The 25,000-nt window shown below is 44.5% G+C and overlaps 1 protein-coding gene across 3 annotated transcripts in view; it reads left to right on the top strand.

The window, feature by feature from the left end:
- LOC143277433 (transforming protein p54/c-ets-1-like) overlaps positions 1-25,000 on the top strand; it is a 174,441-nt gene that overhangs the window by 70,898 nt on the left and 78,543 nt on the right. Inside the window, exon 1 of one of the 3 annotated variants that reach the window (XM_076582246.1) lies at positions 1,650-1,980. The exons of 1 other annotated variant lie outside the window; for it this stretch is intronic. In XM_076582246.1, the coding sequence (XP_076438361.1) occupies positions 1,917-1,980 (64 nt within the window). In that variant the 5' untranslated portion in view covers positions 1,650-1,916. Of the gene's footprint in view, positions 1-1,649; positions 1,981-23,380; positions 23,609-25,000 lie in introns of those variants that run through there. One more of the 3 variants, XM_076582245.1, reaches the window with a different exon arrangement.

Below are 25,000 nucleotides of genomic sequence, written 5' to 3'. Positions count from 1 at the left end.
AACTGTTGGGTAAGCAGGGTGTGTTTGTCATTCCGCCTTCACCGCTACTCGCCTTCATTCACACACACACACACACACACACACACACACACACACACACACACAGAGTTACAGGAAGGGGTGGGTGGGGGTGAGGTGACGGAGGGGGGGGGTATGCCAAAGGAGAACCAAAGTGGGGAGAGGGGAGGGGGGTGTTACAGGAGACAGAGATGAAAGAGGAGGCGAAGCCGAGGTAAAAAGCTAAAAGGCGACCGACGGGCTTATTTGGCTGCCAGGCGCACGCGCGCCGTGTGATGCAAATATGCGTGCGAGCGCGCGCGTGTGCGAGTGCGAGCAAGCACGTGCTGACTAGAGTTCGGGCACACGTACATTGTGTTTTCACAGACAGAAGAGACATAAAGCGATTGCGCGCGCGAACACACACGCAGAGAAGAGAGTATGTGCGCGCGTGCGCACATACGCAGCATACACACGCGCACGCACGCGCACACACAGACATACACACACACACACACCTTCCCACGTATACACACACACACACACACAAAGGAACACACACACACACACACACACACACACACACACACACCACCCACACAATGCCGTATTCGCACGCTTGCATACGCACACGCGATGCAAGGGCGCTTGCACGTATACTCTCTCTCTCACTCATAAGCGTGTGCACGCGCGTACAAACTACATGCACGCACAGGCGCAGAGAGAGAAAGAGAGAGGGGGGGGGGGAGGATGTTCTCACACAAACCATCCACACTCATTCATGCAAGGGACACGGACCTTTTTAGTGGTGTACCAACCCCCACCTCCACCTCCCCAGTCCCTCCCCCACCCCGATTCGTTTTTTTGTTTTTCTTCCTGTTCATTGTGACCCCCCCCCCCTCCAGGCAGCGTGACACGCCACCCACCTCCCTCTCCCCCCCATCACACTCCCCCCCTCCTCGCTGCTTCCTCTTGCCCAGAGGTTTTTTTGTTGTTGTTGGTGTTGTCTGTTGGGGTGAGATCAGGATGTACGGTGGGGTAGGTACCCCTGCACGCACTGCCGCCACATCTTCACTTGGGGGGGGTGGGGGGGGGGGGGACCAACTACAAAAACACTGGCAGTCAGGAAACAAAGGGGAGAGAACTGAGAGAGAGGGGAGGTGGGGGGTGGGGTTGAGGGATGCATTGATTCGATACGGTAGGAGAGGGGGGGGAGGAGGAATGGAGGTTGCTCCCCACCCCCTCCCCTCCCCTTTCTTTTCCCTCCCACCTCACGGCAGTGAAAGTGAAAGAGAGAGGGAGAGAGGGGGGAGGCAGCCCGAAATTGGGGAGGCGGGGCTTAGGCAGCTAATGAATAATGAAAGATGTGGCAGGGCCCGTCGATTGGCTGGCGGGGGCGGGCAGGAAGAGTTGTGGAGCCTTGGGCGAGGGGGTTGACTGGCCGGGAGCGTTCATTCATAAGTTTGGCCCGACGCAGCGCTGTGCCCATCAGCCCAGCTGGGTGCTGCCACGGAGAAACCCACCCCGATGTGCCGCTGCCTGCCACAGATAGAGCGACACCCACAGAGTGGGGGAGGGAGGAGGTGATCGGAGAAGGTGGGGGAGAGAGGGGTGGTGACTGGGGGGGGGGAGGGGGAAGGCAGTGCTGGGAGCAAGGTGTTGGGGGAAGGACTGCAGGCAGCATCGTCATCAGCATGGCTCGGGAGGCAGGCGGCAGGTAGACAGACCGACCGACAGACAGACAGGTGGACAGAGCCTTCAGCCAACTGCTGACTGATCCAGCCTGAAGCAGTGTGAGGGACTGTGCGGTGTGGACGGTGGCCATGGCGGAGTGAGGGGGTGGGTGTGGAGGCCTGGCGAGGGTGGAAAGTGGCGGGCAGTGAAGGGAGTGACACAAGTAGCACAGGACTCGGTCCGCAATGCTTGCTTCCTACCACTCGCATCCGCCTCCGCATTTAATGACGTTTGGCGTGGAGCGATGGCGTGAGTAGATATATGTATATATATATACCTATATAATATATAACCCATGTATTTTTTTTTATATTAAAAAGAACCCTTGATAACTGCGATTCTGATACGTACCTCTGAGTATATAATCTATTCATTGCTTCGTTTTATCAGTTTAAAAATATTATAAACTTGGTGATTTTGATGTGTGGTGCCTTTTCGGTGATGGTGTCAAGGCGGCAACACCAAGACAGCAGTGCTGGAACAAAGCCCCTACCTTTTTGCAGCCATGCTAAATGAACAGGTTTGGAAGCATTCAAATGCCAGTTGAGCAAAGAAGAGATTCTAATTCAGAAAAGTTTGGCAAGTCTCTCTGTTGGGGGGGGGGTGGGGGGGGGGGTGGTAACTGCGCAGATTACTGGTACCGCTAAGCGGTTACCATCACGCAACGTACCTCGTGCAGACACAGGGTGTTGCAGTCATTGGGACCAGCTGTGGGTCATGTTCCAGTCAGTGGGACCAGCTGTGGGTCGTGTTCCAGTCATTGGGACCAGCTGTGGGTCATGTCCCAGTCAGTGGGACCAGCTGTGGGTCATGTTCCAGTCAGTGGGACCAGCTGTGGGTCGTGTCCCAGTCATTGGGACCAGCTGTGGGTCGTGTCCCAGTCATTGGGACCAGCTGTGGGTCATGTTCCAGTCAGTGGGACCAGCTGTGGGTCATGTCCCAGTCAGTGGGACCAGCTGTGGGTCGTGTTCCAGTCAGTGGGACCAGCTGTGGGTCGTGTTCCAGTCAGTGGGACCAGCTGTGGGTCAGGCGGAAAAAGGGACAGGGGGCAGACTGAAGGAAAGTGGGGTCCCTTTCCTGGAGAATCGATCCCTCACCTCACCCTTTTTCAGCCCTCCCAGAATAACTGTGCCCCCACCCCCACCCCTCCAATACAGTGACATGTTCCAAAATAAAATACTGTTTTAACCCTTTCACCGCCAAGCTCGCATTTATGCACAGGCGTGGTAGAGGACCCATGTCACTGAAAGGTGACCATTCATTGGTCTGTTATCCACGAATCTACTGCTCTTAATGTTCGGTGGAAGGATAAGCCATATTTTCTATACATCGCAGGGGAATCCCCAGCGATTCTTAGCCACTGTCTTTTCTGTGTTTGTACCACAAGGGAATTTTGTGCTCTAAATTGACTGGCGGTGAAAGGGTTAAACAAGACAATCGGACATGTTCCAAAATAAAATACTGTTTTAACAAAACAACCGGGCAAACGTTCAGAGTGACCACATGGTGGATGTTGGTGAATAGGATGATTTGATGATCGCAACAGTTGATAGGAACAGATACTGCACAGCAAATAGGAAGAGACACATAGGTGTGGACATGTAGGAAGAGACACATAGTGTGGACATGTAGGAAGAGACACATAGGTGTGGACATGTAGGAAGAGACACATAGTGTGGACATGTAGGAAGAGACACATAGTGTGGACATGTAGGAAGAGACACATAGGTGTGGACATGTAGGAAGAGACACAAAGTGTGGACATGTAGGAAGAGACACATAGGTGTGGACATGTAGGAAGAGACACATAGGTGTGGACATGTAGGAAGAGACAAAAAGTGTGGACATGTAGGAAGAGACACATAGGTGTGGACATGTAGGAAGAGACACAAAGTGTGGACATGTAGGAAGAGACAAAAAGTGTGGACATGTAGGAAGAGACACATAGGTGTGGACATGTAGGAAGGGACGCAATAGGTGTGGACATGTAGGAAGAGACAAAAAGTGTGGACATGTAGGAAGAGACACACAGTGTGGACATGTAGGAAGAGACAAAAAGTGTGGACATGTAGGAAGAGACAAAAAGTGTGGACATGTAGGAAGAGACAAAAAGTGTGGACATGTAGGAAGGGACGCAATAGATGTTGACATGTAGGAAGAGACAAAAAGTGTGGACATGTAGGAAGAGACAAAAAGTGTGGACATGTAGGAAGAGACAAAAAGTGTGGACATGTAGGAAGGGACGCAATAGATGTTGACATGTAGGAAGAGACAAAAAGTGTGGACATGTAGGAAGAGACAAAAAGTGTGGACATGTAGGAAGGGACGCAATAGGTGTGGACATGTAGGAAGAGACAAAAAGTGTGGACATGTAGGAAGAGACACAAAGTGTGGACATGTAGGAAGGGACGCAATAGATGTTGACATGTGATAATAATAATAATAATAATGGTATTTATATAGCGCTGAATCTTGTGCAGAGACAAATCAAAGCGCTTTCGAACCAGTCATTCACACGCATGCGTAACTCTAAAACTGGAGAAACTGAAGATATGGAAGAGGCAGGGAAGGGAGGCTATTTTGGGAAGAGGTGGGTTTTAAGGCCAGACTTGAAAGAGCTGAGTGTGGAGACTTGACGAAGCGAAAGAGGAAGTTCATTCCAACTGCAAGGTCCAGAGACAGGAGAAAGAACAGCGGACGTGTAGGAAGAGACGCAATAGGTGTGGAGGTCTGCACAGTCTTCACGGCCAGTGTTGAGGTCACACTCCCTGTGGAGTGCACTGCTGCCAGGCTGTGTCTGGATACTGAGACACCAGTGCACTAGTGACGATCCCACCATGCATGAACACATAAAATACAGCCGTCCTGCCCAGTTGGTCTGAACAAATCTTGATTCGAAAATCTTTATTTAAAAAAAACAACATGAACACAAAATACAGTGGTCCTACCCAGTTGCTTTGGTTTAAATAATCTTTAATTGTTCAACAATACACATGATTACAATGCAATCAATGACAAAAGAGCATCAACAAGCTTAAAGCTCATCCTGTGCACACAACGTTGCACTTCAAGTTTAATGATGAACGGCTGATGAACCATATTATCAGTTGTATCAAATAACATTACCCAGTCGCTTTGAACAAATCTTGATTCGAAAATTTTTGTTAAAAAAAACACCACCACCAAACATGCATGAACACATAAGATACAGTGGTCCTGCCTAGATGCTTTGAACAAATCTTGATTCAAAAATCTGTATTTAAAAGAAATGCATGAACAGTCGAACAGCAGAGCAATAACAGCTTTTCACGAAGTCCTGCCCAGTTCTGAACCACCAGTGATGGATGGAAGGATGATTGTCGTTCATATCCTTCCTTTCTTGAGGCCACAGTCGTTCATATCCTTCCTTCCTTGAGGCCACAGTCGTTCATATATTCCTACCTTCAGGCCACAGTCGTTCATATCCTTCCTTCCTTGAGGCCACAGTTGAAATGTGTGAGGTGCTGACGCTGGAAACAAAACATTGACAGATGATGTTTGATGTGGATGCATTGGGAAAGGGATTGAGTGTTAGGGTTTTTTCTTTGGCTTTTAAACTGTTCAGAAATGTTGAATTGTTTTCACAGTTTATGATGTGTTCCACAAACAAGCTTAGCGATAAGTTTGGGGTAATATTCTTTTTTTAAAATAACTGGATTAGCAAGAAGTTATTACAATAATATTAATTTCAGCAATATATAAGGGTAATGTTCTTTAAAAAAAAACAAAAAAGCATGATCATCAAGAAGTTAGAGGGGTAAAGGAAAAGTGTAACGCATTAACAGGCATATCAAGAAGGTATTGGGTAACGTTCTTTTCAAAGTATCGACCACACACACAGGAAGTTAGCGTGGGGATTCTGTACTGACCAGGCATATCAAGAAGGTAATGGATAACGTTCTTTTCAAACTATCAACCACACACACAGGAGGTTTTGTGGGGATTCTGTACTGACCAGGCATAGCAAGAAGGTAATGGATAACGTTCTTTTCACAGTATCAACCACACACACAGGAGGTTTTGTGGGGATTCTGTACTGACCAGGCATAGCAAGAAGGTAATGGATAACGTTCTTTTCACAGTATCAACCACACACACAGGAAGTCAGCGTGGGGATTCTGTACTGACCAGGCATAGCAAGAAGGTATTGGATAACGTTCTTTTCACAGTATCAACCACACACACAGAAGGTTTTGTGGAGATTCTGTACTGACCAGGCATAGCAAGAAGGTATTGGATAACGTTCTTTTCACAGTATCAACCACACACACAGAAGGTTTTGTGGGGATTCTGTACTGACCAGGCATAGCAAGAAGGTAATGGATAACGTTCTTTTCACAGTATCAACCACACACACAGAAGGTTTTGTGGGGATTCTGTACTGACCAGGCATAGCAAGAAGGTAATGGATAACGTTCTTTTCACAGTATCAACCACACACACAGAAGGTTTTGTGGGGATTCTGTACTGACCAGGCATAGCAAGAAGGTAATGGATAACGTTCTTTTCACAGTATCAACCACACACACAGGAGGTTTTGTGGCGATTTTCTGCTGACCAGGCATAGCAAGAAGGTATTGGATAACGTTCTTTCCAAAGTTTCAACCACAGACACAGGAAGTTAGCGTGGGGATTCTCTGCTGACCACGGCCACGGCGAAGAATGGAGAACGAGTGACACTTTAATTTATAATAGAAGGTCGCTTTTGGTAAAAGGTTGTGCAGTGTCCCAACCCATTTTCAACAGGTTACAAAGGTTGCTTTATTTAGTGATAATGTTCTGTTAAAAACAGAAAAACGGATTAAAGATCAGATTGTAAGGAAAAAAAGATTTTTTTTTTATTGTTTGGTAGTGAATATAGATAAATAAAAGGGATAAAACGTTTTATTGGATTGTTTAATGGCAAAAAGACTTAAGATTTAGGCGATGACCTTTATTTGGGGATAGGACCTTGAGCTGAATAAAACCATTTCCATGAAAAAGTTTAAAAAGCTCAAGCGATGATCCTCTTTTTTGGGGGGTTAGGGCCTTTATCTGTTACAACTACTGCTGCTACTGCTACCACTGCTGTCTCTATACACTGCCGCTGCTTCTGCTATTACTACTACTGCTGCTACTGCTACCACTGCTGTCTCTATACACTGCCGCTGCTTCTGCTATTACTACTACTGCTGCTACGGCTACCACTGCTGTCGCTATACACTGCTGCTGTTTCTGCTATTACTATTACTACTACTGCTGCTACGGCTACCACTGCTATCTCTATACACAGCCTCTACTTCTGCTATTACTATTACTACTGCTGCTACGGCTACCACTGCTATCTCTATACACTGCCACTGCTTCTGCTATTACGACTACTGCTACTGCTGAAGTCTTTGGTATTCCTGCTACAAGAAAGGGAGCCAGGACAAAATATCAAACAGCCACCAAAAAATAAATAAATAAATAAAATAAATAAATAGATAAATAATAATAATAATTGCAGTCAGCAAACAGGGTTTAACTCTCTCCATACGAACGGCGAAAGAGACGACGTTAACAGCATTTCACCCCAATTACCATCATCAAAATATTGCAAGCGGAAGGCTTTTATACTGAAGAGGTGAATGTTGACAAAGAATACCACAATTCTGACGACGGAATCTAAAGGTTGGGTCATTGAGACACCCACTGGACATCCGAGGGGTCTGTGTAGAGGAGAAGAGAGGACTGGCCGTACTGAGTGAGTTAATCCACACGTACTGTTTTCACCTTGGGTGATGGAGATATGATGACACAGGGTCTGCACTGCCAGACTGTTCGCCCCTTCACCTGAAAGTGTCAGGCACTTGAACTCTGTGACGTTTACAAGTGAAGAAGCGTTCGGATTCACTTTACTCGTTCTGCTGGTGTTGCTGATACTACTGCTGTAACTACTACTACTACTACTGTTTATCTATACTTGTACTACGACAGCTACTTGCTACTATTACTTTTGTCACTATTACCACTACTTTGCTATTGCTGCTGCTACTATTACTACTGCTACGACTACTGCTGCTCCTTGTATTTCTACTAGCAATATGTAACTGTTGTTATTGCTACTGCTACTACAACTACTACTACTGCCGCGACCTGCTACGTACTTTCAGCCTTCCTCTACTGATCCTTTCTGTGGCTGTGTGTGTGTGTGTGTGTGTGAGAGAGAGAGAGAGAGAGAGCGGAAGCAGCTAATTACATGTGCGAAACATCGGCTTTGTCGTTAAGAGTAGTTTCAAACCGGTCGCGCACGTGTAATTATCGTATCGGAGCAAATTCCTCTTTTCATGTCGTGAACTTTTTCTTTCATGGCTGGGCTGTCTCTCTCTCTCTCTCTCCCCCCCCCCCCTCTCTCTGTCTCTCTCTCTCTCATTGACTCTTTCTCACACACACACACACACACACACCACACCAAACCAACTTTTGAGTGGTTTAAACAGGAATTAGTTTCGTTTCAAGGGCACAGTTTTAGAGAGTAAGTTCTAATTATGGGTTTATTTTTGCTCTTGTCAGCAGCCCTTTCATCTTCTTCAATTCATAATCCGTTGACTAGAAAAACGTATATATATGTGTGTGTGTGTGTGTGTGTGTGTATAAAGAAGGAAAGAAAGAAAAAGATAAGTCATGGCTTGTTAGTGCTTTGAAGTCCCGTTCTGGAACTACATTTACGATCAGGTAGGAAATGAAACTGTAACCGTGACTTGCTCAGTGGATCGTGACAAAGACGCTGATTACCAGAAGACGCAGTTTTCAAGTGAACAGCTTGAACTTCGTCACTTTATTTGGAAGGGGAAGGGGGTGGAACTCCTTTGAACGACGTCATTTTGAAGTGTCATTACGTCATGTTTCGAACGACGTCATTTTGAAGTGTCATTACGTCATGTTTCGATTCGTGAATGAACGTTTTGATTTTGATGCAATCTGCACCGTCATTGACAGTACTGTCAGCCAGTTTCGTGAGTATACAAACAACGAACAAAAGACAGTAGACTATAGATTTGAATACTAAATTGCGATTGATTGAGCTGTTCAGAACTTAGTTTGTAACCCGATACATAACAGTTGCAAAAGAAACAAACTTCCTTTTGTTTTTTTCTTTGCAGTTAACTGAAAACGGTTATCCCTCTCATAATCTAAACGTTTTTGTGCGATGAATATTTTTGTTGACATGAACTACAAGAACATTTACCAAAGAACGTTAATATGATTTTTAAAAAATTATATATATATATTATGTGTGTGTGTGTGTGTGTGTAAGAGAAAGGGGGAGGGGGGGGGGGGGTGCCTACGTGTTCCGTTCTTTTCATCTGTTGATGTGACGTATTTATAGTTGACGTCCAGTTATGACGACGTTTGACGGCATGCTTGTGTGACGAAATAATGTGACTCAGCTGTTGTCTTTACTTGAAACCTTTTTTCCTGAATCACCGAATGCAGAGAATGAACTGTATGGCTCATTATGCCAGACACCCCCGTGTTCCGTGCCTCGTGAAGGTGACAGAAATGTTCTAAATGTGTGTATCGGTTTGGGTCAGTCTGACACCTTTCGTTTTCGTTATCTTTGGGTATTCTTTTAACATAGGGTGTATACTTTTTTGACTCACTTGTGTAAACAAAGTGAGTCTATGTTTTAACCCGGTGTTCGGTTGTCTGTGTGTGTGTCTGTGTGTCCGTGGCAAACTTTAACATTGACATTTTCTCTGCAAATACTTTGTCAGTTGACACCAAATTAGACATAAAAATAGGGAAAATTCAGTTCTTTCCAGTCATCTTGTTTAAAAAATATTGCACCTCTGGGATGGGCACACCAAAAAAAAGAAGCCTAATTATATGCAAACTGCATTTACTGTTATATTTATATTTTTTGTATTCTCTAAACTTGGCACTTTGACCTCTTATTCTGACACAACAAGAGGAGTCATTATTATCATTTTTTGTTCAAACAGGAACTTCTTTTGCTAAGCATGGAATTTTTTATTTTATTTTGCAAACGTTTTTGGTGCAGATAGTAAAAAAAAGGGAAATTACTCTGTAATTAATGCTAGGGGACTTAATTTATCACAAGTGAGTCTTGAAGGCCTTGCCTCTCTTGTCTGTCTTTCTTTTTATTGATCCAGTGTGTGTTGGTTTAGGCCTTTTGCAAGACTCCGAACTGAACTGGTCCTGTCGTACGATGTTGATACGATATTAATAATAGAACTGACTTCTTTTTTTTTTCTTTCTTTTTTTTTTCTTTTTTTTTTTTTTTAACAGGCCAGTGTTTGCCGGTAAGTTGATATGGATACACCGTTACATTCAATGATTCTGAATTACATTTCTTCTTCTTTTTTTTTCTTTTTTTTTTTTTTAAACAGGCCAGTGTTAGTTTGTAAGTTGATAAAGATACACCGTCACATTCAATGATTCTGAATTACATTTCTTCTTCTTTTTTTTTCTTCTTCTTTTTTAACAGGCCAGTGTTAGCCTTTAAGTTCATATCGATACACCGTTACATTCAGTGATTCTGAATAACATTTCTTCTTCTTCTTCTTCTTCTTCTTTTCTTTTCTTTTTATTTATTTATTTATTTATTTATTTGTTTATTTTTTAACAGGCTATTGTTAGCCTGTAAGCTGATATAGATACACTGTTACATTCAATGATTCTGAATTACAGTTCTTCTTATTCTTTTTTTTCTTTTTTCTTTTAACATGGCTACATTCAGTCACAAGGGGGTAATAATCACACAAAAAATACCTAGATGCCTACTTATAAGCCTGAATTATATATTTACGTATTTCGCAGGTGTAAAAAGAAGTGTGTGTGTGTGTGTGTGTGTGCTTAAAACATCGTGACTGAATATCGCCGTATCATCCAAAACCCGTTCTCAGCAAAAATGCAGCAGATAATTATTGTCCCAAATCCATCCCTGCGCGAACCAAAAGTTCTGTTCATTTAATTCACACAAAGACCCCCCGTCTCTTCTCAACCAGTTGCTCATTTTCTTTCAGTGTCTGTCGACCGTATTTTTCTTGTGATTAACTCTCTCCATACGAACGGCGAAAGAGACGACGTTAACAGCGTTTCACGCCAATTACCATCATCAAAATATTGCAAGAGGAAGGCTCTTATACTGAAGAGGTGAATGTTGACAAAGAATACCACAATTCTTACGACGGAAGCTAAAGGTTGGGTCATTGAGACACCCACTGGACATCCGAGGGGTCTGTGTGGAGGAGAAGAGAGGACTGGCCGTACTGAGTGAGTTGGATCTCATGCAGCAGAGCATTTCAGCTTGCACAGAACTCGTGTTTCTAAGACGATAGGACTGGTGATCGCTTGTTTGAAATTGAAATGCTGTTTGAACCAATATTTATATACAAAACTGAGTTCCATGCACTGTGTATAGATGTTTGCCTTCAAATGTTTTGAAATATATCTTCGTATTGTTGATATAATGATATCTGACTCTTCTGAATGTGGGTTTCTGTACCACTCGATGTATAATCGAATTTAGTGAAATTAAATATTTGGTTGAATGTTTGGAAAATAGAAAGGAAAGAAATGCGTAAGACTTGTGTGTGGAGAAAACTAGACTTGTGTAAAAGACGATTGAAACTAAAGTATATGTATAGATTTCGTATATGCTGCTGTTGTGAATATATTCTCTCTCTCTCTCTCTCTCTCTCTCTCTCTCTCTCTCTGAATAAACCATCACAATCTCAGTCTTTTATTGTTTCTCTTTTCACCTGCAGATCTCTCTCTCTCTCTCTCTCTCTCTCTCTCTCTCTCTCTTGTTTATATTTGCTCCCCCCTCACTGAAGAATAAATTTGTAACCAACAATCATCGTCATCTTCATAAAGTTATGGTACCGCTTCCAAGGATCGATGTTTTTAAATCTAGTCTGTCTTATTCAGGGGGCTGTTTATGGAATGAATTATTATCCTGCCTCAATGTAAACACTGTAAAAAGCATCCCTAACTTTAAAAACATATGTCGTACACATTTATTGAAAAACATGTGATTATGTGACACATATCAATTATAAACAAAAAATCATGTATAGATTGTCAATATATATACGCCTCTCTCCTCCCCTGTCAGTCTCTGTCTCTCCACTGTCACTGTTACTATATCTGTTGTCAGCCTCCCCTGCCTTCTTTACTCTTCCCTTTGTCCATTCTTCTCTTCCGCTCTCCACCACCCCCCCCCCTACCCTGTTGTCCTCGTTGTTATTCATCTATCGCGATATTGTATTGTACATAAGTTCTATGTTTATGTTTGCACATGCTTATGCAATTTTGACGTTGGTGTTGTGAATTGACTCTCGCTTTTTTTTTTTTTTTTTTTTTTTTTTTTTTTTTTTTTTTTTTGGTTACTTTGTTGCTTTTTTTCCAATTATTATTCATGCCCAGAGGGCTGGATGTAAAAAAAAGTACTTTGTGCTTACTCCTTTACCCTCGTAAAATAAAATTTCGTTCGTTCTCTCTCTCTCTCTCTCTCTCTCTCTCTCTCTCTCTCTCTCTCTCTCTCTCTCTCTCTCTCTCTCTCTCTCTCTCTCTCATGTGGGTTGGCAAGGACAGATTAGAATCTCCATCTTTGAATAAAAAACGCATTGAGTTCGGTGTCTCCCCCCCCCCCCCCACCCCACCCCTCTCAGCTCTCTCTCACTCCCGCTCTCTCTCTCTCTCTCTCTCTCTCTCTCTCTCTCTCTCTCTCTCTCTCATGTAGATCAGCAAGGACAGATTGGAAGAAAAGACCATGCTTAAAATCTCCATCTTTGAATAAAAAAAATGCATTGTTCTGAGTAATCTGCCCCCTCTCTCTCAGCTCTCTCTCTCTCTCCTCTCTCTCTCTCTCCCCCCCCCTCTCTCACATCTCTCTCCTCTCTTTCTCTCTCCCTCCCCCTCTCTCTCTCATCTCTCTCTTTCTCCTCCCCCCTCTCTCTTTCTCTCATCTCTCCCTCCCCCCTCTCTCTCTCATCTTTCTCTCATCTCTCCCTCTCCCCTCTCTCTCTCATCTTTCTCTCTCTCATCTCTGCCTCTCCCCTCTCTCTCTCATCTTTCTCTCTCTCATCTCTCCCTCTCCCCTCTCTCTCTCTCATCTTTCTCTCATCTCTCCCTCCCTTCTCTCTCTCTCTCATCTTTCATCTCTCCCTCCCCCCCTCTCTCTCATCTTTCTCTCATCTCTCCCTCCCCCCTCTCTCTCTCATCTTTCTCTCTCTCATCTCTCCCTCCCCCCTCTCTCTCTCATCTTTCTTTCTCTCATCTCTCCCTCCCCCCCTCTCTCTCATCTTTCTCTCATCTCTCCCTCTCCCCCCCTCTCTCTCATCTTTCTCTCATCTCTCCCTCCCCCCCCCCCCTCTCTCTCTCATCTTTCTCTCATCTCTCCCTCCCCCCCTCTCTCTCTCATCTTTCTCTCTTTCATCTCTCCCTCCCCCCTCTCTCTCTCATCTTTCTTTCTCTCATCTCTCCCTCCCCCCCCTCTCTCTCATCTTTCTCTCATCTCTCCCTCTCCCCCCCTCTCTCTCATCTTTCTCTCATCTCTCACTCTCCTCCCCACCCCCCTCTCTCTCTCTCATCCCTCTCTCTCCCTCTCTCTGTCGCTGACAGGCCTAGCTGGAACAGAGGGTGGAGTGTTGGCAAACGTGCGTGGTTCTTTCTCTCTGTCAGTCATGCGTTGTCATGGCAACTCCCCCCACCCCACCCCCACTCCCCCCCTCTCTCTCTCTCTCCTCCCCCCGCCCCTCTGTCTGATAAATAACGTAAAGACTCGAAGTCACGTTGACACGTAGAGATAAAAATACAAATTATGATTTGCATCCCAGATTGTTGCATTTTGTTGACAGGAGTTATGACCGTACATGTTGGTAGACTAGTGGTGTGAATAGTTTTATTGGAGTTGATTGAAAACTTTTTCTTCTTTTTTTAAAATTACCAAGTGAAAAAAAAAAAGTTTGTGTACTCATTGGAAGGATGTGTTTTCCAAACCAGTTGTAGTTTTTAGTGAGACTGGGATTTTTTAAAATCTGTTTTTCTTATTTTAGGAACAGGCTCTACTTCATTTGACCAGATTTATGATATGATACTTTTTTTCTTTCTTTTTTTTTTTCTCTCTTAATACAGGTACATAGGATGTAAGTTTGAATGTGTGTGTGTGTGTGTGTGTGTGTGTATGTGTGTGTGTATTTTTTCTTTATTTTTTAACATTGAAATATCAGGTTTGTGGTCGACGTCTCGTTGACCTGGCTTGAGTCGGGAGTTGCTTCCCCACCCCTTTTCCTCTCTCTCTCTCTCTCCCCCCCCCCCCTCTCTCTCCCCTCCCCTCCCCTCCCATACCCCCTCTCACCCCTCTTTCTCTCTCTCCCCCCCCTCTCTCTCTCTCTCACCTCCCCTCCCCCCTCTCACCCCTCTCTCTCCCTCCCTCCCCTCTTTTTCTCTCACTTTCTCTCCCCCCCCCATCTCTCTCCCCCCCCCCATCTCTCTCTCTCTCTCTCCCCCCCCCCCATCTCTCTCTCTCCCCTCCCCTCCCCCCTCTCACCCCTCTTTCTCTCTCCCTCCCTCCCCTCTTTTTCTCTCACTCTCTCCCCCCTCTCTCTCTCTCTCTCTCTCCCCCCTCTCTCTCTCTCGTTTTCTCTCTCCCTTTCTATCTTCCTCTCTCTTTCAAGGTTGGCTTTACAACGTGAATATGTACTTAGATATGATTGCGCGTTCTCCGTTTTCTAGCAACACACACACACACACACACACACACACACACACACACACACACACACACACATACTCCCTGTGTTGTGGGTACGACAGTCACCGGTGAGCACTTGGACAATCTCCGCCATCTTGGCCCTTCTAGCATGTCGTTACTTCCGGTCCTGAGGGAACGACATGACAGTGAATGGTGCCACACTGTCACTCTGTGTGTGTGTGTGTGTGTGTGTCTCTGTGTGTGTGTGTGTAGAGAGAAGGGTTGGGGGTGGGGTGGAGGGTTACAAAGACCCTGTTTTTCCAAAAAAAATATAAAATGTTTGTTCGCGAGAAAGAGAGATTGAAGTTGGGGGGAGGGGGGGGGGTACTTGGATATTGTTTTGCCTAAAACATAATGTTTGTTCGAGAGAGATGATGGTGATGATGATGATGATGGGGGTAGGGGGTGTACCTAAAATATAAAATGTTTGTTCGTGAGACAGAGACGGAGGGATTATATAGGATATTGTTTTGCCTAAAATATAAAATGTGTGTTTGAGAGACAGGGAGGGGGGGGGGGGAGAGAGAGAAAAAAGATAGAGTGTGTGTGTGTGTGCGGGGGGGGGGGGGGGGGGGGGGGGGGGGGGTTACTAGTATAATTGTTTTGCCTTCCAAAAAAAGTGTTTGTGTGATGAGAGAGAGACAGAGATAGAGGGTAACTAGGAAATCGTTTTTCCATCAGTATCAAATTTGTTTGGGAGAGAGAGCGAACGAAGGAAACTTTTTTTTACTGAGGGAAAAAAGCAATAAGCACAAATGACCTGTTATCATCTGCCCTCATGAGAAGGGAAAATCATTACTCACTACGAAAGCATAACATTACATGAAATTTCAAATTATGTCGCAAAAAAAAAAGAACAACATAAGTACATGCACAAATAATTCATAGATCAGAAAGAGAAGAAGAAAGAAAAGAGAGAGACAAGGAGAGAGAGAGCGAGAAACACAGAGAGAGAGACAGAGACAGGGAGAGAGTGCGAGAAACACACAGACACACAGAGAGAGAGACGGAGAGAGAGAGAGCGCGAGAAACACACAGACACAGAGAGAGAGAGAGACAGGGAGAGAGAGAGAGCGCGAGAAACACACAGACACACAGAGAGAGAGACAGGGAGAGAGAGCGAGAAACACACAGAGAGAGACAGGGAGAGAGTGCGAGAAACACAGACACAGAGAGAGAGAGGACAGGGAGAGAGAGAGAGAGCGCGAGAAACACACAGAGAGAGAGGGAGAGAGAGCGAGAAACACACAGACACACAGAGAGAGACAGGGAGAGAGTGCGAGAAACACACAGACAGAGAGAGAGGGAGAGAGAGCGAGAAACACACAGACACACAGAGAGAGACAGGGAGAGAGAGCGAGAAACACACAGACACACAGAGAGAGACAGGGAGAGAGTGCGAGAAACACACAGACACACAGAGAGAGACAGGGAGAGAGAGCGAGAAACACACAGACACAGAGAGAGAGACAGGGAGAGAGAGCGAGAAACACACAGACACAGAGAGAGAGAGAGTGGAAAGGTTAAGACATTGTATTTGCAAATTCTTTCATGAGTTCTGAATGGAACATTTTCTTGAAAATACATTGACAAATTTAGACATTGAGAATGGCTGATATATTATTCCACAATAAACCGCCTGAGTATGACAGACTACATTTAAACAGACCAATTTTTGGACGGGGTATCCTAATCTTGTGGACGTGGCGATTTTCGGGGTTTTTTTTTTTTTAATTTTATTTTTATTTTATGAAATTTACTGACAGTTGATGGTGGGGCACAACCAGATAAAATTTTGAACATAAAAACTGCTACGTTGTATTTTAATTTCCGTTTCAATGGGAGAGAACATCCAGCACTAGTCGTCCAGTGTCAATGTGGAGGATTTCAGGAGAACTGAGTTTATTGCACGTCTGTGAAGACTAGAGAGAGAGAGAGAGAGAGAGTTGGACACCGCATTGCCTTCCAAGACCTCCTCCTTCCAAGACTTCCTGATCACACCCACCCACACCCGCACACCCCCCTGCCCCATTTCTCCACTCCGCGGCCCGGACACACCCATGACGTCACAGGACCTCAGGTGTCGTTCTCACCTCGGGAACCCTACGTCATAGGAACCGTGTGTGTTCCTCCAGCCACCGGAACACGCTGCCTGACGTTCCCATGGCAACTGTCAACTATGTGTGTGTCTGAGAGGGGGGGGGGGGGGGGGGGGGGGGGCAGATATATCTGTCGACGCCCAACCCATTGTGACCGTATTGTCCATTGTGAAGTCTGACCGGAATGACGTCGTCGTCACTGGCCACCAGTGTAGGTCGCGTGATGGGTTCGTGCCCAAGAACCGGTGTGGTGCTTGGCCAGTGTGGTTCGGACTCTTCCTCTCTCAGGATCGTTCTGCCTTCAGGGTGAAGGTATGCGCCCCCCCCTCCCCAACCCCTTTCTTTTTTATAGGGTGGGGGTTGTCCTTGTAAGGTCCCATGCAGTCAGCTGGAGTGTAAGTAACAGATGTGAATAGAAATGAACCGTGTTTTTGACGTGATAACCCAACCTTTTTGTGAAAGACACTGACATTCTTTCTACTTCTTCTTCTTTTTTTTTAAAAAATAAAGCGGGAGACCTTTCTTCTGTTTATTCATTCATTTATCTATATCTTTATTTATTTATTTAATCATTCATTCATTTTTTATGAGGGTGTTGGGAATTAATATTTTGAGAGGAGAAAATTCCTCCACTTTGGGGCAGAGTCCTAGTTTTGGAGTATGGCTGACGCTGTTTTTTTTTTGTTGTTGTTTTTTAGGGAGAAATCACATGGCGTTAGAATCCCCAGTATTTTCAGTAATGACAAACTGGTAAGCAAGTGAAAGCATGGAATCATTATAGCGCTACTGCAGGAGGTTCCTTTCACAAAGGGAGGGAATGGCTCTTGGTCGTAAGAGTGAAAGGGTTATCTCTCAGTTGTTATTTGTCCCAACAGACGGACTGAGAGTTCAGTGCTGTGTGATTGAGAAAATGTGAAGAGGAGAGGTTACATTGCAGTGCAGTTTTTACTGCAGGAAAGCTGAAGTTGAGAGGTTACAGTACACTATACACATATAGTGCAATTTACTTCAGAAAATCTGAAGATGAGAGGTTGCAGTACACTATGTACATACAGTGCGGTTGATTTCAGAAAATCTGAAGATGAGAGGTTGCAGTACACTATGTACATACAGTGCAATTTACTTCAGAAACAAGATGAAGGCGAGAGGTTGCAGTTCGTAATCCTCGTGTGTCCGCCGTCAGGTGTTACTGGTGAGTTCTTCTTCACCCCCTGGGGTTAACCCCCCCCCCTCCACCACCCCCACCCCCACTCCTCCGTTCCTGTTACCTACAAACCACCACCACCACCACCACCACGCTACACCACCACCACCTCCCTTTTTGTTCCCCCCTCCACACGGACCACGGCGTGACGTAATCCGTTGAACGCTGTTGTCCTCCCCCCGCTGTCACAGAGAGAGGGAGAGAGATGGGGGAGGGGAGGGAATCAGTCAGTCCCCACCCCTGATTGGTCAGCGTAATTTGCATGTGTTGGCTGATTGGTGGGAGGGGCAGACCTATCGGCCCTCATGGCTCTGCGATTGGTTGGGAGGGGAGGGCGTGTGTGCAGCGAGAGTGGTGCTGATGGTATTGACCGCCTGGCCACGCATGGCTAAAGGCGAATTGAAAAGCTTTGGTGTCTGTCACTTGATCTGTCTCCTCTCCTTCTCTCCTGACAAGCCAGGGAGGAGTTAGAGCCACCACGCTCGTGTTGCCCGTGCTTTGCCGTGACGTTGTTGTGTGTGGCTCTGTGATACATAGTTGTTCCTGCTCATCACATGTAGCTCATTTCCCCTGGCTTCCCGATCGACATTTATCACGTGTTGATAGTGACACCGTGTGGCTGTGACGTCAGGTTCCTGGTGCTCTCCAGGTGACTGGTTGTGGGGACGTGCTGGGCATCAGGTCAGGGTGGTCAACAGGTGAAAACAATCACATCAGGGTGGTCAGCAGGTGAAAACAGAATCACTTCAGTGTGGTTGACAGATGAAAACAGAAAGCCAGGCTGGCCAGATCCAGTCCCTCTGCTACACCCCAATACAACCGTTCTCATGACAAGGGAAACCTAAACAAAAACACAAATCGTGAAGTCAAAGGTTTGTGAGCGGATCTGGTCAAGTGTGTTACTTTATGATCGAAAGAATAGTTTACAGGCTTGTAGTGAGCAAGCTTGTTGTAGTGACAACTATTAATTAATTTGTTTGTTTTGTTATCATTTGAAAGCTTGTGTTTGTCCGTGACAGATAGATAAATAAGTAAATATTTGGGTTTAAGAAGTATGATTTGTTTTGGAGCGCAGGGGAAATGTTTAACATACTTCATTTCGACTGACGATGTGGGCTACAATGTTCCTCAAAGCTCTAATGCTTTTGTTTGTAAATGTTGCTCACTCTCTGTTGAAGAACAAGAATGTATCTTGAGCTGTGCAGGGTGGTATGACTGTCCATACAGTTTGCACAGAGTATGATTGTCAGAACCTTAAGCCTTTAAGACTGGACAAAATTGAATTACGTTCAGGTTCTAAAGAACGTCAGTTTTTTAATGTGGGAACTATGGTGTCTTCAGTCTGGACAAAAATGAATTACGTTCAGGTTCTAAATAACGTCAGTTTTTAATGTCAGAACTATGGTGTCTTCAGACTGGACAAAAATGAATTACGTTCAGGTTCTAAACAACGTCAGTTTTTAATGTCAGAACTATGGTATCTTCAGTCTGGACAAAAATGAATTACGTTCAGGTTCTAAATAATGTCAGTTTTTAATGTGAGAACTATGGTATCTTCAGTCTGGACAAAAATGAATTACGTCAGTTCCTAAAGAACGTCAGTTTTTAATGTGAGAACTATGTTATCTTCAGTCTGGACAAAAATGAATTACGTTCAGGTTCTAAAGAATGTCAGTTTTTAATGTCAGAACTATGGTATCTTCAGTCTGGACAAAAATGAATTACGTTCGGGTTCTAAAGAACGTCAGTTTTTAATGTCAGAACTATGGTGTCTTCAGTATGGAAAAAAATGAATTACGTTCAGGTTCTAAAGAACGTCAGTTTTTAATGTCAGAACTATGGTATCTTCAGTCTGGACAAAAATGAATTACGTTCGGGTTCTAAAGAACGTCAGTTTTTAATGTCAGAACTATGGTGTCTTCAGTATGGAAAAAAATGAATTACGTTCGGGTTCTAAAGAACGTCAGTTTTTAATGTCAGAACTATGGTATCTTCAGTCTGGACAAAAATGAATCACGTTCAGGTTCTAAAGAACGTCAGTTTTTAATGTCAGAACTATGGTGTCTTCAGTATGGAAAAAAATGAATTACGTTCAGGTTCTAAAGAACGTCAGTTTTTAATGTCAGAACTATGGTGTCTTCAGTCTGGACAAAAATGAATTACGTTCGGGTTCTAAAGAACGTCAGTTTTTAATGTCAGAACTATGGTGTCTTCAGTATGGAAAAAAATGAATTACGTTCGGGTTCTAAAGAATGTCAGTTTTTGATGTGAGAACTATGGTATCTTCAGTCTGGACAAAAATGAATTACGTCAGTTTCTAAAGAACGTATATTTTTAATGTGAGAACTATGAGAACGTATATTTTTATTGTGAAAACTATAGTATTTAAAGCGAGCTTTGCATTCATTCGATTGCGTCAATATTTTGTCATTTGAGAACGGGGAAAGAGAAACGATTTTTTTTTTTTTTTTAAAGAATGTTCGAGAAATAGGCAGTGTTGTGGGGTTTGGGTTCAGGTTCTTCCTGCAGTATTTTATAGAATTGGAGCTGCGATTTGACAAACCACAAAGTCAGTCAGCCGTTGTTTTTCCGATCGGAAGATCGAGGAGAGATTTAGAAAAACAAATATTCTTTTATATTCTTTTATCTGTTGATTTTACGTAGCTATTTTTTAACGTTGCAAATTGAAAAACTCTCTTACGGTGATTTTTCGCCACTGAAAGAAATATTTCTGGTGTTCCGTTTTTGATAGTAAAATTGGTTTCTGTATCAGCAGCATAGTTGTAGCTGCATAGGACTCGCGCAGCTGTAGTTGTGTATGATTGTAGCTGTAGAATACTATTACACCTCAATATAGTGTTTGTAACAGCTGTATGATTGCATGATTATTTCAGATGGAATTATGATACTGTCAACAATACAAGCTGTAGTGAAAGGCGAAGTTACTCACGTACCATTGATTAGGCCCAGATTGATTGGAATTTGATTTTACGCCAGAGGTGACTGACAACGATTGAACTTACTGACTGAAAGAAACGGTTATTGTGTCCCTAGACAAGTGATAACGGTTTAACTTAATGAAAGAAACAGTTATTGTGTTCCTAGACAAGTGATAACGGTTTAACTTAATGAAAGAAACAGTTATTGTGTTCCTAGACAACTGATAACGGTTTAACTAGCAATGAAAGAAACAGTTATTGTGTTCCTAGACAAGTGATAACGGTTTAACTAGCAATAAAAGAAACGGTTATTGTGTTCCTTGACAAGTGATAACGGTTTAACTAGCAATAAAAGAAACGGTTATTGTGTTCCTTGACAAGTGATAACGGTTTAACTAGCTGACTGAAAGAAACGGTTATTGTGTTCCTTGACAAGTGATAACGGTTTAACTAGCAATAAAAGAAACGGTTATTGTGTTCCTTGACAAGTGATAACGGTTTAACTAGCTGAACGAAAGAAACGATTATTGTGTTCCTAGACCAGAGACGTGTGTGATGGTGAGAACACAACTCTACTGATTGGTTACACATCACACACTGACTGGTCACAGATTCGCGCAGCACGTGCACTGGTTAACTTAAGACACAGTCCGTGCAAGTGACGTGAATTACTGGCCACTGTTGATGTAAAGCAACATACATTGTGACTGCAAACGATAGCAGTGCTTCCATTCTGATACCACTTGGAGTGGAGTGAAAATGTCAACTAATTTGAAGGCAGCTATTTAGTGGGAAATTTGTGATTAAATTGACACTTTGTGGAAAAAAATGTCAGCTTGAAGACAGCTACTTAGTGGAAAAAATGGTGAACTTGAAGACAAGTACTTAATGAAAAAATGGTGAACTTGAAGACAAGTACTTAATGAAAAAATGGTGAACTTGAAGACAAGTGCTTAATGAAAAAAATGGTGAACTTGAAGACAAGTGCTTAATGAAAAAATGTCAGCTTGAAGACAGCTACTTAGTGGAAAAAATGGTGAACTTGAAGACAAGTGCTTAATGAAAAAATGGTGAACTTGAAGACAAGTGCTTAATGAAAAATGGTGAACTTGAAGACAAGTGCTTAATGAAAAAATATCAGCTTGAAGACAGCTACTTAGTGGAAAAAATGGTGAACTTGAAGACAAGTACTTAATGAAAAAATGTCAGCTTCAAGACAGCTACATGGTGGGAAAATCGTCAACTTGAAGGCAGCTACTTGGAAAAAATTGTCAGCTTGAAGAGAACTACTTGGAAAAATTGTGAACTTGAAGACAACTACTTGGTGGAAAATTGTGAACTTGAAGACAACTACTTGGTGGAAAAATTGTGAACTTGAAGACAACTACTTGGTGGAAAAAGTGTGAACTTGAAGACAACTACTTGGTGGAAAATTGTCAACTTGAAGACAACTACTTGGTGGAAAATTGTCAACTTGAAGACAACTACTTGGTGGAAAAAGTGTCAACTTGAAGACAACTACTTGGTGGAAAAATTGTGAACTTGAAGACAACTACTTGGTGGAAAATTGTCAACTTGAAGACAACTACTTGGTGGAAAAATTGTGAACTTGAAGACAACTACTTGGTGGAAAAAGTGTCAACTTGAAGACAACTACTTGGTGGAAAATTGTCAACTTGAAGACAACTACTTGGTGGAAAAAGTGTCAACTTGAAGACAACTACTTGGTGGAAAAAGTGTCAACTTGAAGACAACTACTTGGTGGAAAAATCGTCAACTTGCAGACAACCGCTTGGTGGAAAAATGGTGAACCTGAAAACAACTATTGTCAGCTTGAAGACAGCTTACTAACGACGACGATAGTAGTGCGATCCTGCCAGCACGAAGGAGGCGTTGAGGCGAGGATTCAAGATTCAAGATGGTTTATTCATGTACAGGCCTAGGCCCCTTGTGAAGGGGATATGTGAACATTATTTTACGAACAATACATCACGACACTGTGAGCATCAATAAACGCAGTCAAAATAAAAACTATACCTGAGGCGAGGAAGGATGTTGTGAAGAGGTGAAGACACAGTTCTCCACACCCAGGACCCCGGCTGACGTGACACCATCAAGGGTCCGTCCGCCATGCTGTCCGCCTGTCCTCCCCCGCCCCTTGCAGCAGCCAGGGAGGAAGGGGGTGGAGAGGAGGGGGTGCACCCCCACCCCCATCCCCCCCATCCTCAGCACGAGCACTGTCACGGGCGACCAGAACACCACCACCTCCCCCACCCCCACCCCGGTGCGGAGCGGTATCACCCGCAGCAGGGACTGTACCAGGGTCAAGGTCACCACCACCACCACCGCCACCATTACAGTCCTCCTCCACCACCTCCACCCTCTCACTTCCACCCAGACCCGCACAGTCTCAGGGCAGACTCTCCACACCACCACCACCACCACCACCACCACCACCACACCCCTCACCTTCCCCGCCACCACCACAGCCCGGACAGTATCGACGACGACAACGAGGCTGATGACGAGGAAGAGGACGACGACAACGAAGAGGAAGTAGAGCAGCATCACCCGCCCCCACCCGGGGTGAACTTCCCCCCCTATCCGGCCACCCGGTCCGCTGTGGTGACTTGTGCCGGGGAGGAGGGGGGGATGATGACGGACCTGGTCAGGCGCTACTGCCCCCCTCCCCCTCCTCCTCCTGCCCCCCAGCCCTGCCCCCCCTACCCCTCTCCCCAGCCCCCGTGCTGGCTGGGCCCGGAGCGGGGGGTGTGTGGTGAGGGTGGGGTGTGGTGGGTGGAGGGCATGTGGCACCAGGGACACCTCTGTTCCCCGCACTACGTCCGACCTGGTGAGCTGCCCGCCCGCCCGCCCCTCCCTGTGTACACACACACACACACACACACACACACACACACACACACACACACTTTATAATCATGTTAATGGTTTTAGTTATTATTATCGTTATTTGATTGTTACCGTTAAAGCTAATATTTGATTGTTACCGTTAAAGCTAATTTCATGTTAGTTATGCATTTCTTTGTAGCTTTCTATCTTTTCTGTATTATCCTGGCTTCTCTTTTCCCTCTCCCCACCCCACTTTAATTTTTTTTTTTTTAATCGTCTAATATCACTAATAGTGAAAAGACGCGAAACAAAAGAACGAACACACACACACACACACACACACACACACACACACACACACACACACACACACACACACTTCTTTGGTCGCCATCATGTTGTTGTTGTACATGTACCACAGTCAACAGCACATTACCACCACCAACATGCTGACAGGCTTGCGTCGTGCTGAAACACTGCATACCCCCACCCCACCCCATCCCCGTTTAGTTCTGTCTGTTTCGTCGTCATCGTCATCATCATCATCATCATCACCATCATCTTCTTCATCAAATTATTCATCATCATCATCATATTCTTCTTCTTCTTCACCATCATCATCATCTTCTTTTTCTTCTTCTTCTTCATCATCTTATTATATTATTATTATTATTATTATTTGTAAAAGGGAAAAAAAACACACATGTAGATGTTTAAAAGAAAACTCCTGATATTTTGTCTCGATGAAAGATATATGTGACACATGAATATGCAGTACAGAACAATACGATAGAATATTCACCATAATGATCATCACCTGCTTCTTGTTCTTCGTCATCATCTTCATTTTGGCTATTCTTGTCCCTCCCTCCCTTCTACTCCTCTTCCTCCTCCTCCTCTACCTCCTCCCCCTCTGTGAGTGAGGAAGAGAGACAGAGTGAGGGAGAGAGAGAGTGAGGAAGAGAGACAGAGAGAGTGAGGAAGAGAGGGAGGGAGAGTGAGGAAGAGAGACAGAGTGAGGGAGAGAGAGAGAGTGAGGAAGAGAGACAGAGGGAGGGAGGGAGAGAGAGTGAGGAAGAGAGACAGAGAGAGTGAGGAAGAGACAGGGAGGGAGGGAGACAGAGTGAGGAAGAGAGACAGAGTGAGGGAGAGAGAGAGAGTGAGGAAGAGAGACAGAGTGAGGGAGGGAGAGAGACAGGGAGGGAGAGAGAGTGAGGGAGAGAGTGAGGGAAGGAGAGAGAGAGAGAGTGAGGGAGAGAGAGAGAGAGAGAGTTATGTGAGGAAGAGAGACATATTGAGGGAGGGAGAGAGAGAGAGTGAGGAAGAGTGAGAGAGGGAGAGAGAGGAAGAGACAGATTGAGGGAAGGAGAGAGAGAGAGAGTGAGGGAGGGAG

This window comes from Babylonia areolata, chromosome 34, assembly GCF_041734735.1.
Source record: "Babylonia areolata isolate BAREFJ2019XMU chromosome 34, ASM4173473v1, whole genome shotgun sequence".
NCBI lineage: Eukaryota > Metazoa > Mollusca > Gastropoda > Neogastropoda > Buccinidae > Babylonia > Babylonia areolata.
Note: the sequence above shows the minus strand (reverse complement) of the source record. Positions and strands in the feature narration are given on the sequence as shown.